Source organism: Gopherus evgoodei, chromosome 3 (assembly GCF_007399415.2).
Source record: "Gopherus evgoodei ecotype Sinaloan lineage chromosome 3, rGopEvg1_v1.p, whole genome shotgun sequence".
Lineage (NCBI taxonomy): Eukaryota > Metazoa > Chordata > Testudines > Testudinidae > Gopherus > Gopherus evgoodei.
Genome location: NC_044324.1, coordinates 6,018,088 through 6,031,836, shown reverse-complemented (window position 1 = coordinate 6,031,836; position 13,749 = coordinate 6,018,088). Strand labels below are relative to the sequence as shown.

The 13,749-nt window shown below is 54.1% G+C and overlaps 1 protein-coding gene and 1 long non-coding RNA gene across 5 annotated transcripts; both read left to right on the top strand.

Moving 5' to 3' along the window:
• The first annotated feature begins 2,443 nt into the window (after window positions 1–2,443).
• On the top strand, window positions 2,444–5,043 carry LOC115647912. Its single transcript, XR_003999409.1, has 3 exons — window positions 2,444–2,556; window positions 2,902–2,924; window positions 4,745–5,043. It is a non-coding gene; the product is annotated as an uncharacterized LOC115647912 (long non-coding RNA).
• A 1,390-nt stretch (window positions 5,044–6,433) lies between these two features.
• Window positions 6,434–12,464, top strand: ZC3H10 (zinc finger CCCH-type containing 10). Of its 4 annotated transcripts, XM_030554803.1 has the most exons (3): window positions 6,450–6,498; window positions 8,987–9,064; window positions 9,672–12,464. In XM_030554803.1, exon 3 carries the CDS (start codon window positions 9,717–9,719, stop codon window positions 10,899–10,901), a length of 1,185 nt encoding a protein of 394 aa, XP_030410663.1. In that variant the 5' UTR covers window positions 6,450–6,498; window positions 8,987–9,064; window positions 9,672–9,716; the 3' UTR covers window positions 10,902–12,464. The 4 variants fall into 4 exon arrangements, with proteins under 4 accessions (XP_030410662.1, XP_030410663.1, XP_030410666.1 ...); XM_030554802.1 differs by lacking the exon at window positions 8,987–9,064 and having other exon boundaries at window positions 6,434–6,498; XM_030554806.1 differs by lacking the exons at window positions 6,450–6,498; window positions 8,987–9,064 and adding an exon at window positions 6,900–7,342.
• The last annotated feature ends 1,285 nt before the right edge of the window (window positions 12,465–13,749 follow it).

Below are 13,749 nucleotides of genomic sequence, written 5' to 3'. Positions count from 1 at the left end.
AAACTCTAAAAAGGTGAGGTCCAGCGTTGGCCTGTTGTGTTGTCGCCCACCGGCTTTATGGCAGGTACCTAGAAAGTCAGAGGAAGGCTGCTCCAAATGGCCTCTTGGGGCAGTCATGTAGGACAGGCTTAGAAAGTTTCTAGACTGACAAAAAACAATTGCATTGAGTGGTTTATTTTTCACTATAATCTCCCTGGACATCAATGCACTTGGTCCATTTTGGCTACACCCAGCTTGTCGGAGCCCTTGTCCAGAAACTTCTGGACTGCTGCTGACATCTCATTATTATCACTGAAATGCTTCCCACCAAGATCTTCCACGACGTGGAGAACAGGCAGAAGTCTGGGGGAGCTAAACTGGTGAATAGGCTGAGGGGAGCAGCTGAAAGCCACGGTTGGTCGCTGTGATCACTGCAACCTGGGACCAGAGAGAATGTCAGGGCCAGCTCCCATTTCACTCTATTGACACAGACAATACAGCCTACAAGGCGGGAGGGAGAGCCCAGTGCTTTGAGTCGTGGCCGGCTAAACCCAGGGTTGCGAGTTCAGTCCTTGAGGGGGCCATTTAGGGATCTGGGGCAAAAATCTGCCTGGGGATTGGTCCTGCTTTGAGCAGGGGGTTGGACTAGATACCTCCTGAGGTCCCTTCCAGCCCTAATAGTCTATGATTCTAAGTGTCCCCCTTCCTCCCTCCCTCTTGTCAGGTTAGTTTCTAATTCTCATGAACCAAGCTACGGCCTTGCATTCCTCTGCATCTCCCCTTCTGGCTGGGGTAGAGTGGGTGCATTCGCCTCTGCAAACGTAACCCTCGCTGTGTGTGGTGTCAGGGCCAGTCCACAGAGGATATGAGTCTGTGACAGCCCTAACTGCTCTGCTTGAGCAGCTCCCCTCTTCCTGCGGGTGGCCCTGGGGAGGTTGGCCAGTGTCATGCAGCCTGCTGTCCGCGGCACACTGGTGCAGCCTCCCCTTTGTCTGGCAGTGAGGCCAGGGTGCATCGGTCAGGTCACCATCTTGCCCAATGCTCCAGGACTTGAATTAGGGCCTGCAGGGCTAAATGCGGGAGCTGGGGGAGTGGGAGCTAGAGAACGGCCCTGTCGCTGAAGCTGTGATAATGCTGTGGAGTGGCAGAGAGGGGGCCTGTGCCCCACACGTGCACAGGGGTGCCCTTTGCTTGTGGCAGATGAAATGCAGTGATAAACGCAAAGTAATGCACATGGGAAAACATCATCCCAACTCTACGTATCAAATGATGGGGACTGAATGAGCTGTTACTGCTCAAGAAGATCTTGGAGTCACTGAAAACATCCACCCAATGTACAGTGGCAGTCAAAAAAATCAAACAGAAGTTGGGAATCATTAGGAAAGGGAAGAGATGAGACAGAAAATATAATTGTGAGAGGTTGGATCACAGAAACCCCCCTGGGAGCTGCCAACTGATGTGCCAAGACTACCTCTGCCCGTTTTCCCTGCCAGCTCGAGGCCCCCGCACCCTGTCTTGCTGAGCCAGACACAGGGTCTGACGTACTTGTCCCAAAGCTGCAGGTTTACCTGAAAGCAGCTCACAGGAGTGGAAAAGGTTCAGAAAAGGGAAACAAACATGACAAGGCGGATGGACCGGCTGCTATATGAGGAGAGATTAATAAAACAGACTTCTCAGCTTGGAAAAGAGACGACTCAGGGGAATATGACAGAGGACTCTACAGTCCTGCCTGGTGTGGAGAAAGGAAAATAAGGGAGGGTTATTTACTCATAACACAAGAACTAGGAGTCACCCAATGAAATGACTAGGCAGCAGGTTTAAAACAAACACAAGGCAGTGTTTCTTCACACAGCGCAGTCACCGGTGGGACTCCTCGCCAGAGGATCTTGTGAAGGCCAGGACTATAGCAGGGTTCAGAAAAGAACCAGAGACGTTCACAGAGGCCAGGAGTCCAGCGATGGCTCCCAGCCAGGCTGTTTGCCAGAAGCTGGGAATGGGTCACTGGATGTTAGGGTCACTCCCTCTGGGGCCCCTGGCACTTGGCCTGTCGTTGGTGTGATCTGTATGGCCGTACTCGTGTTAACACGCGCGGGTGCCCTTGCACGTGTTGGTCCCTCAGTGTCACACGCCCAACACTTGGGCACGTGCACTGTGTCGGGGGAAGTGACCCCTAGCCTGCAGCTGGGGGAGTTGGGTCTCCCCCCGCCCCCCCGGCCTGGGCCACCCCGGGAAGTTGCGGTCTCCACCCCGCCCCCTGTCTGGGCTCAGCTCGGAGGATTTGTATTCAAAATGGAGGCGGGGAGGGAGGGAGAAAACTACAACTCCCGTGCTGCCCCGGGGACGGGATAAACTACACCTCCCGTCATGCTCCGCGAAGAGGGGACACGCACGCAGGCGCCCTCAGTGACGCTCAGGCTCCGCCCACCCGCTTCCGGAACTGGCCTATAAAAGGGGGTCCAGCGGCGCGGGCCGCTCTTTCTCGGCTGTTGTCGCCGCCATTTTGCGTTAGGCCGGAGGCTGCTGCCGCCATCCGCCGCCATCCGCGGGCGCTGAGCCCGGGCCGCCATGAGAGCGAAGGTGGGTGGGGGGCGGGGCCGGGCAGGGGGTAACTCGCGGGGGGGCCCCCCGGGCGCTCCACGCGCGTGGGAGGCACCGGCCCGTGGGGTCCTGCGCCCACGCGGGGCAGCGAGCGGGTGCAGCCCCTGGGCCCGGCTTGGCTGGGGGAGGCGGGGTCGGGTCTGCTCGCCCTTGGCACCGCTCCCCGCAGTAAACCCCGTACAGATCGGGGGGGGGGTGGTGAGGGCCGCTGCCCTCGGGCCCCGCTTGGTCAGCGAGCAGCGTCCTGGGGCGTGGAGACGTGGGGGAGGCTCAGCCTGATGCGAAGACGCTGCTGACTCGAGTGTTTTTCCCTCTCTCCTCTAGTGGCGAAAGAAGCGTATGCGCAGGTACGTGAGCCTCTGTCCTGTCCTGCTGGGGCTGGGGGCTTGCCAGGCTTGCCCAGCGGGCCCTTATGCTAATGATGTAAATGGTTTGCATGAATCTACCTCTTGTGTGCTGGGCCCTGCAGGAGTGTAGTAATGGGCCTGGCGGAGATGGCTGATCAGACTTGGGGAGTGGGGAAAAACTTGAGTTGGGTGTAGTAATGTTAGCACTGCATCCCACATCCCTCAGGCTAACTGAGGATAGTTAGAATACCTCTATTTGTCATGTCTAGAGGCCTCAGCTGAAATTGGGAGCCCATTATGCTAGACCCTCTGAAAACTCAGACACTGGCCTTGCCCAAAGAGTTTGCAGGCTAAACTGACAAGACAAGCAGGAGGGAGTAGGGGGTAAAGTTCTGTTGTAGGATATGGGTTAAATTCCTGTTTCTACTGCACATGTGTTTGTATGATCTTGAGTAAGTGTTTTGTGCCTCCATTTCTCATCTCTAAAATGGTAATAAGTCTGCTGCAGGGCGGGGAGTAAAGAGAGAGGAACATGGATGCATGTGAAGTGCTTTCTGGTGTATGCTGTTCTAAACCTCTAACAGACTGCATCATTGTAAACACTGCTTTTCATAGATTCATAGACTCTAGGACTGGAAGGGACCTCGAGAGGTCATCAAGTTCAGTCCACTGCCCTCATGGCAGGACCAAATACTGTCTAGACCATCCCTGATAGACATTTATCTACCCTACTCTTAAATATCTCCAGAGATGGAGATTCCACAACCTCCCTAGGCAATTTATTCCAGCGTTTAACTACCCTACAGGAACTTTTTCCTAATGTTCAACCTAAATCTCCCTTTCTGCAGTTTAAGCCCATTGCTTCTTGCTCTATCCTTAGAGGCTAAGGTGAACAAGTTTTCGCCCTCCTCCTGATGACATCCTTTTAGATACCTGAAAACTGCTATCATGTCCCCTCTCAGTATTCTCTTTTCCAAACTAAATAAACCCAATTCTTTCAGCCTTCCTTCATAGGTCATGTTCTCAAGACCTTTAATCATTCTTGATGCTCTTCTCTGGACCCTCTCCAATTTCCTTGTGGGGGGGTGTAGATCTAAACCTATTTCACTTCCAGTAGATATTTCTTAGCTCGTCTGGCAGTGCTGTAAGTATAAGAGCAGCCAGGCCAGCTCAGAGCTAAAACTGCCGGTCTGCTCTGGCTTTGGTGTAACAAGCTGTTGTGTTAGGTATGGCAGGTAAGGATGATGGGCCAAATTTATTGCAGGAGTTAGTACATTGGGTTTACACAAGTCTTATTGTATGTGTTTAAAAGAAGCCATTAAAACACTGTAGCAAAGATGCAAAGTTCCTTTTCCAAAGCAAGTAAACATGCGTTTGTTACTGTATTTAGCAGCTTAGTTTTCTGCTCTGCTTTTAAATAAGGTCTGAAACTTGAGTTAAAACTCTGAAAAGGCAGGCAGGAATTGGCTTAAGTTTAGCCTCTCTACTGAAGTGCTGTCCTTGTTGGTCTTCTATTTCATTGTCCACAGAAATGTGGACAGGTTACTCAGTTTCTGGTAACTTCACTGTGGGGTTCTTTGCACTAGGACAAGGCAGCAGTTAGATGGTGGACATTGTGTTGTCATTCTCTTTAAAAACTGCATGTTGCATCTTTTTTCCAAAACTATTGACATGCTTGTTCTGACACAAAAGGGGTTTGGCCTGATGAATGACTCATTCAAAGTCCTTTTAACCAGGTTGGCTGCCTGCTGTGGAATATCTGATAGAATATCAGCATGGTAACAAAGCTTTATCTGATGGGGTAACATTGTCTTTCTCAGGCTGAAGCGCAAAAGGAGAAAGATGAGGCAGAGGTCTAAGTAGATGACTTCTCTGCTGCTACTGAGGCTGCAAAGCAGAGCAAAGAAACGTTGGAGCTTGGGATGCAGCTCTCCAGACACAACTACTTCCTGGTGTTGCAGGAGTGCTTTCCTACCAGTCTTCAAGAGTTTTCCATCTTAAGAATGAAGGTCTCATCCATATGGGTGGTAGCCCTGAGCTTTCACGTTCTGGACTGGTTCTGGTCTCTGTAGTTGAATGTAGCAGGTATATAATAAATAAAACCTGGTTTGGTTGGGAATTCATGTTTTTTCTTAATGTTACATTTTAAACTATTTTAAAACAATCTGTGTGATCTCTAGGCATGTATGTAACTTGACTTTTAAAGATACTTGACCTGCGTCATTCAGCCCTCTTCTGGCTGGCTTTCTGGGCCCTTTCCCAATACACGGTTGCCTGGCCTGGCTGAGAAGAAGAATCCACTGAATATAGAAATCTCTTTTTGCTGAAGACGTGACTGGGGAAAGTGCAAATGTCCAGGCCACAGTGCAACACTGCAGTGAGTTGTATGAATGTGATGCACAGTGCACATATACCCTGATACATTTTTATACAGTTGTAGCTTTCAGAATTAGCTGTGCTGAGTTCACACTGGTCTCTGAACAGTGACTTCCCCGTATAAAAGTGTTGGTTCTTGTCCTGATAGAATGTCTGACAAGTGGCAGAGCATTACATTTCTACATTGTCAGGCATACCCACAAGTTACATTCCCCCGATGAAGTGGGTGGCACAAGATGTATATAGTGTATTAAGACACTTTCTGGTGAGATGTGGATGGGGTAACGGCTTGCATTAAGGGTAATCCCTTTCCCAAAAGGCTACCTGCCCTTTGATTGGAGTTCGTTTCCTTGAACTTCCAATTTTATAGCACCCTTCCCTGAAGACTCAGTGCTTTATCCTCCTTTCCAGGGGTTAATGCTGTAATCAGGAATAGGCTGAAACTATAAACGCTGAAAACTGGATAATGGCTAACCCTCTGCCAACTCCTCCTTGCACAGCTAGCCGTGATGGCTGGCACAGCCCAGTGGCCCTCTTTATCTCTGGCTAGGCCAGGTAATTATTCTTGTCAGGTCCCGAAGAGTTTAGCCTATGCACAATGCCCAGATGTGTGATTGGAGTCTTGTGCAAGCTGCCCAGCTGTGGGGGGGGGGACTTTCCCAGGGGTGTGATTAAGATGCCCCCCCCCCCAGGGCACCTACAGGTGACCTCACATTGCTCAGGGTGACCCTAAGCGTGCGCAGGCCCAGCTATGCCATAGTAGGGAAAAGGGGGGAAGGAAGCTCCTGCCTCAAGCTGGTTTCCGGGGGGGAGGGGGGGGCAGGACCCGTGTCACTAGCACCCTGCTGTGCACGGGTCCCGCAGGCCCAGGTGCTGTGACCATGACAACCAGCGTGGGTGCCCTGGGGATGCTATTGGCTGGAGATGACATGGTGTTCGCTGTGATGTCATCCGTCGGTCATGCCCCGCCCACCGCCGTGTAATAGCGCGGGGTCTCCCACCCCCAGTTAAAGCTACCGGGGCGCTACCAGGGACAGCGGGGCCTTGTCGCTATGGTAACCCCGACGGGCCGCGCGCGCGGCATGCAGGGAGGCCTCCGCTTCCGGCCGGCGGCCGGAAGGGCCATAGAGTAGTTCCGCTGGAGGGCGGAAGGGGCCGCTCTTTGTGGCTGCTGGAGCAGGACGCGGCCGGAGAGCGGGTGAGCGAGAGGCCGCCCCGAGCAGGGGTTGGGGGGGACCCGGGTCCCACTAGCCCCCCAGCCGGCCCCGCCTCGGGCTCCCCCAGGGCCTAAGGGGTCCCCCGTCTCCGCTGAGCCCCCCCCGGCCTCTGGCCCAAGCCATGGGGGGGTCACTCCTGAGCCCCCCCTGCCCGGCCTCTGGCCCAAGCCATGGGGGGGGTCACTCCTGAGCCCCCCCTGCCCGGCCTCTGGCCTGGCCAGGGTCTGCCCCCCCCCCCGGCCTCTGGCCCAAGCCATGGGGGGGTCACTCCTGAGCCCCCCCTGCCCGGCCTCTGGCCTGGCCAGGGTCTGCCCCCCCCCCCCCGGCCTCTGGCCCAAGCCATGGGGGGGTCACTCCTGAGCCCCCCCCTGCCCGGCCTCTGGCCTGGCCAGGGTCTGCCCCCACCCGGCCTCTGGTCCAAGCCATGGGGGTGGGGGGGTCACTCCTGAGTCCCCCCCCGTCCTCTGGCCTGGCCAGGATCTGACCCCCCCCGGCCTCTGGCCCAAGCCATGGGGGGGTCACTCCTGAGTCCCCCCCTGCCCGGCCTCTGGCCTGGCCAGGGTCTGTCCCCCCCGGCCTCTGGCCCAAGCCATGGGGGTGGGGGGGTCACTCCTGAGTCCCCCCCCATCCTCTGGCCTGGCCAGGGTCTGACCCCCCCCACCCCAGGGGCTCATCCGCCTCAGGCCCCAGAAATCCACCTGCTCTGGCTCGGCCCGGGCGGGGCGGTCTGGGAGGCCAAATCCGGGCGAGTTGCGGCAGCTCGGCTCAGAGATCCGCCCTGGTCGGTGCCTTGGGACAGCAGGACTCCTGGGACTCGCTGTTCGGGTGGGTCACACAGCAGTGGTGGCTGTCTGCCACAGGAACTCTAGGTGGCGGCTTTACTCTGCCTAGGAAGATTTCAAACGCAGAGGCTTTCTCCGCCAGCTTCCGATCAAGTGAGCTCAGGTTCCCAAACAGGCACAGTTAGTAACAATCCTTTGCACGTCCTTCAGTTTTTCGTTAAGTAACTTTGTGACTAGGGTCATAGGATACGATAGCAGGGGACAGGACTCTGACCCAGGAGGTCCCTTCCACTCCTATGTTCCCATCGTTAGTCGAAAAGGCAGGGGGTTGATTAGCTTTCTCTTGCATGCCTTTGGATGAATGCATAAGCAGCTTTTGCTCTACTGCCTTGATTTACAAGATCAGCCAGGTAGAATGTTGTTTATTGTTTGTATTGTAGTAGCTCTGAGAGCCCTGATTCCAACCCCATTGCGCTAGCTGCTGTACATGCAACAGTGGCACTACCATAAAAATTTACTCTCTGCCTCTGGATGTAACCATGTGTGATGATAGACTTCCCCCACCCTTCAGATGTATACAATTCAGGATACAGACAAGAGCTCTCGCCTGCTGCTGTACCTCATGTGCTGTAAAGATACACACCTGGGTATCTGACGCTAAGCTGCGTGACAGGAAGGGGATTCCACATACCCTGCTGGGCGGGTGTGATTTAAAATAAAAGTAGCTGCCATCTTGATTTAAGAACATAAGAACACCGCACTGTGTCAGACCAAAGGTCCATCTAGCTCAGTATCCTGTCTGCCGACAGTGGCCAATGCCAAGTGCCCCAGAGGGAATGAACAGAGCAGGGAATCACCAAGTGATTCATCCCCTGTCGCCCATTCCCAGCTTCTGGCAAACAGTGGCCAGAGACACCATCCCTGCCCATCCTGGCTAATAGCCGTTGATGGACCTATTCTCCATGAATTTAGCTAGTTCTTTTTTTAACCGTTATAGTCTTGGTCCTTGCAACATCCTCTGGCAAGGAGTTCCACAGGTTGACTGTAGATTGTGTGAAAAAATACTTCCTTTTTTTTTTTTTTTTTAAACCTGCAGCCTATTCATTTCATTTAGTGACCGCTAGTTCTTGTGTTATGAGAAGGAGTAAAGAACACTTCCTTATTTACTTTCTCCACACCAGTCATGATTTTATAGCCCTCTGTCATATCTCCCCTTAGTCGTTTCTTTTCCAAGCTGAAAAGTCCCAGTCTTATTAATCTCTCCTCACACGGCAGCCGTTCCAAACTCCTCATCATTTTTGTTGCCCTTTTCTGGACCTTTTCCAATTCCAATAGATCTTTTTTGAGATGGGTCACCACATCTGCACACAGTATTCAAAGGATGGGCATACCATGGATTTATATAGAGGAAATACAATATTTTCTGTCTTATTGTCTATCCCTTTCCTAATGATTCCCAATGTTCTGTTCACTTTTTTGACTGCTGTTTCCAGAGAACTATCCACAGTGACTCCGAGATCTCGTTCTTGAATGGTAACAGCTAATTTAGACCCCATCATTTTGTATGTATAGTAATCCTGTCTAATGTGAGATAGAGAGCTGTGAAATTGGCCCCATCTGCCTTGGACTTGGCTAATAGAATATCGGTGATGGCTAGCTTGTTTTGATTATTTTTTAATTTAATTAGGACTTTGATCTCAGATCAAGTCAGCTCCTCTAGCTGTGATTCGGCCTGGGGTGACTTTGAAGATTTTGGATCTTACAGGTAAAGCTGAGCCTTTTTGAGCAGGCGGTCTCTGTTGAAGGGTCTGGTGGTGTCAAAAGACAATTGGATGTTAAATGCAGTTGGACCACTAGAGTTGTGGATGTTGGTTTGTAGCAGAAGGAGTCTGAGCCTCTTGGTTTCTGTGCAATGAGCTGGCTGGTTCTCAGTCCAGGCAAAGCTCGGAGTGTCGAGCTGGCTCATCTGCTGTAACCAGTATTACAAGATCTATGCAAAAAAAAGTTGATCGCTTCTCTCAAAGTTGAGGGGTTCTGATTTTTTGGGGGGCTGGGGCCTATAACCCAGGAACCCCTTGGTCAAATGGCTCCAAATTTGGATTGCTAACCCTACCCAGTATCCCCGTGAGGCACAGCACATTTCAAGACAGCCTGAGTAGCCACTCGCCTTTTGCAGCACCAAGAGTCCAACGTTATCCTAAAAGCTGGTCGTAACCTTAACCACAGCAGAGGCTGGCGCCCTGCTGTAATGCCCCAGGGCAGATATTTCCCTGCCAGCTACACCAGAACAGTTCCTCCCTTTAAGTGAGGATCTCCCACTTCCCCCCTCCCTGCCTTGTTTTCTCACTCCCACCTCCTCTCCTCTTTTGCAGTTGCCCGAGCTCGCGCCACCAGGAGGGGAGGGCGTATGTGGGAAAATGCCCGACCGTGACAACTACAACAATGGCAGTAGCAGTGACGAGGCGGGTGCCAACTCTGACGACATCTGCCGCGACTTCCTGCGCAACGTCTGCAAGCGAGGCAAGCGCTGCCGCTTCCGACACCCCGACATTAGCGAGGTCACCAACCTGGGCGTGCGCAAGAACGAATTCATCTTCTGCCATGACTTCCAGAACAAGGAGTGCGTGCGCCTCAACTGCCGCTTCATCCACGGCACCAAGGAGGACGAGGACTGTTACAAGAAGACGGGGGAGCTGCCCCCGCGCCTGCGCCAGAAGGTGGCGGCTGGGCTCGGCCTCTCCCCGGCGGACCTGCCAAACAGCAAGGAGGAGGTGCCGATATGCAGGGACTTCCTGAAGGGTGACTGCCAGCGGGGAGCCAAGTGCAAGTTCCAGCACTTGCAGCGGGAGTACGAGTATGACGCCCGGGTCATTGCGGCCCGGGACCCCGGCATCGCCACCACCGTACGCCGCTACGACCCCTACGATGTCATGTACGACCCCGACCGCTACGACGACCACGACCCGGTGCTGAAGCGGAGGCGGGTGGACGGGTTGCACTTCGAGACCTACGAGTACAGCTTCACCAGCCCACGCACGGTGGAGTACCGGCTCCTGGAGGAGGAGAACATCATGCTGCGCAAGCGCCTGGAGGACCTCAAGAAGCAGGTCAACAATCTGCTGGCGACCAACGAGGTGCTGCTGGAGCAGAATGCCCAGTTCCGAAACCAGGCCAAAGTCATGACTCTCAGCTCCACTGCCACGGCCACCGAGCAGACCCTGGCCCCAACCGTGGGCACTGTCACCAATTATAACCACAGCATTGCCCAGACTCACACCACGCTCAGCAGCCAGGCCCTCCAGCCACGGCCCGTCACCCAGCAGGATTTGGTGGCTCCGGCCGGAGCGCCGGCAGCGCCCCCCACCAATGCAGCGCCCCCCATGAACCCTGAAATCACCCCACTCTCTGCTGCTCTGGCTCAGACCATCGCACAGGGCATGGCTCCTCCGGTCTCCATGGCGCCCGTGGCGGTGTCGGTGGCGCCTGTGGCAGTTTCAATGGCACAGCCGCTTGGAGGTATCACCATGAGCCACGCTACCACGCCCATGGTGACATACCCCATTGCGTCGCAGAGCATGAGGATAACAGCCATGCCACACTAACCGCCCCCAAAGGGCCCCACATACCGCCATGGGTCCGTGCTGTTCGGAGCCACCCCTGGCAGGCAGAAGGGCTCCATCACTGGCAGGACTTGCTGCTTCCTTTGGGGAGACTGGAACCGAGAAGGGAGAGAATTGAACTGAAACCCTTGGAAACCTCTCTCCCCTTTCAGGGGATGGGCTTTCCACCCTGCAGGCGAGTGACTTGGATTTCCCTTAACCTCTAGCAACCACCCGTGGTCTTCCACAAGGCAGCAGAATTCAGGGATGAAGGGCTTTAATGCCCCATGATTCGAAGGGTACAGTAACCTCAGAGCCTTTGCCCGTCACTTGTATCTTTGCCCAAATACCTGCCCCTCTGTACCCACTGCGCTAACCCCTCCATAGCCCTGCGAGTTCAGGAACTCAGTATATTGCCTGGCTATGGCAGTATCGTTTCACTGACAGGACGCACCAGAATGGAGGCTGTAGGGAAATCACCCCCAGGGGTGGGAGCTTGGGTCCCCTGGCTCGCTGCTCTTTAGAGATACTCCCAGGCTTCCCTGGGCTCAGGCAGAATCAGGGAAGTGAGCCTCCCCCAGAGCTGGCAGAAAGGCTGGATCTGTCTGGCAGCCCTCTCCTAGGGGGAATGGCCCTGGAGCAGCTTTGCCTGGTGATGAAATGGTTAAATCAAATAGGATTTGGGTTCGTATGTAAACTGAGCCCTGGTGCTTTAAAAGGGGGCAGCACAACCTGGACTCTAGGAAACCGTCTCTACGGTGGCCTTCAGAGCATCCCTGTTCCAGTCACCCCGCCAGGGAGAGGGGGGCGCATTCCTAGGCCCATCTGGATCCCAAGGGGGGAAGTGTCACAATTCCAGCAGATGTTGTTGCTGTATTGCTCATAAACCCCGTTGCGGGGTGGGGCGCTAGTTAAACGTGATAGCGTCATGCCACTTCGCCTCGCAGCCCGCGGGGCAGGGGTCGCATTCTGCTTGAGGTCGTGGGTTGAAATAAACTCATCTCTGTTGCTTTATGAGTTGTCAGGGCTCCTCCGGTCACCTCCCGAGGCATAGCAGCTCGCTGAAAGGAGACCAGGGTTGGACAGCAACCCTGCCAGGTCCCTGAGCACACTCCAGAGTGCTCAGCACCTTGCAAGAGCAGACCTGCTCATCAGTTCCCTCTGGAGCTATTTGGCTGGCAAATGCCAGCAAATCCACCCGTGCCCTGAGCAACCCCGCATGCCCTTCGCCATCCACCAGCAACTTCTGTGCCTGAGCCTCCCCACCCCAAGACATCCATCTGCCTCTTATGGCCATTTTCTCTGTTCATCCCATTCACACATCCTCAAAGAGACCCCTCCCTCCCTCATATGCTGTATTTTTGTTTCTAAAACTGAAGCTCACCCAGGGATCTAGAGTAGCTTTTGCGTAGTCCTGTCTGGGTTTGAGAACTGAAAGAGGAGGAGAATGCTTTACAGCAGGAGCTCTTTCTAAGAGTGCTGAACTTTATAAGTCTAGTGTTTTAGTTCTGTGACTACAGTGTAAAGTTTTCAGTTATTAAAAGAAAATGTACAGCCCCCGAGGGATATACTCTGATGTTGACACTCGCTCTTTAAAAGCTCTGATTAGCCACTAGATGGACCATTTGCCTTTCATCTGAGCATATCCAAGCCCTTTACGGAGGGATGAGACGTCTATAAACCCCACTGTGATGTTGCTACGGGCTACGTAGGCACCACTGAAATGCAGCTACCTCTGGGGTGAAATGTAGCAGCTGTCTAAAGCAGCTGACAGCATTGCTCCAAGGGGGATGTGCCCTGGCATCTTTAGTAGCTGAAAGAAAGCAGGAGTTCTTCTGGGTTCCTTGCGGAGTCAGGAGAGCGCCCCCAGGCCCTTCTCGCAGCTTGCTTGGATGTCTCCCATCCCAGGGCTGAGCTGACCACGGTCCCTGTTAGCATGTGATGGGTGCTGACCAGTCGCAGCGTGGAATGTATCCTGGCTGGCCTGTCACTCCTGCACTAGAGAGAGCCTCCTGCAAGCCACCGCTCTCCGATCTAGGCACTGAGAAACCAAAATGTGGCAGTTTTGTCTGTGTAATGTGCTACATCTTCACTATTTATGAGCCTTTCCCACGGGCTCTAGGATTTGGTTTCAGCAAGCGGGGAAAGCTTGTGGGAAGATTGGGTCAAGTGACTGAGCCGGCGGGGAACCCTAATAGTTGTTCCACCATGTGCAGGGCGCTGAGATCAGCCTTTAGCAGCTGCCTCCCTGCCCAGGTAAATAGAGCAGGGCCTGGGGAGTTACGGCTCCTGCTGTCCTAAACTTCGCTCCCCTTGAGTCCTGGCTGTTACCCCCCAGGGACTTGGTGAAAGCTTACAAGGCGACTCCCCCTTCTCCGCAGGGATGGCCCTAGCACCCTCGGGGGCTGCCCCAGAGAGGGGCAGTGTGGTAGAGTCGGTGCATTGTTGGGGGGGATTGTATGTGCGTGGAAGCGATGGCACTTGGTGCTCTGTTCCAGCAGACGGACATACATGGACAGCAATGAGCAGACATGTAGAGCGAGTCTGCACAGGCCCCTTATTGGTGATGGCTGTCGTCAGATGCTACCGCTGTGGTGATCTGCTCAATGTTGATATCAGTCGGCTGCGTGTGTGCGTGTGTTCCTCTGTGTGCTGCCCCAGCTCTGCGCAGATCGCTGACACCGCAAACCCCGAGAGAACCCCCAGTGACGCCAGACTCTAGTAAGGTACGAAGGCACGTTGGCCAGGTTTATTGTCAGAGAAACGTAGTCTCCAGCTTTCCCTGGCATAGAAGTCCAAGCTGCTGCTGAGGTGCGGCTAGCTAGTACATATGTGCCCCCTAGGCCGGACA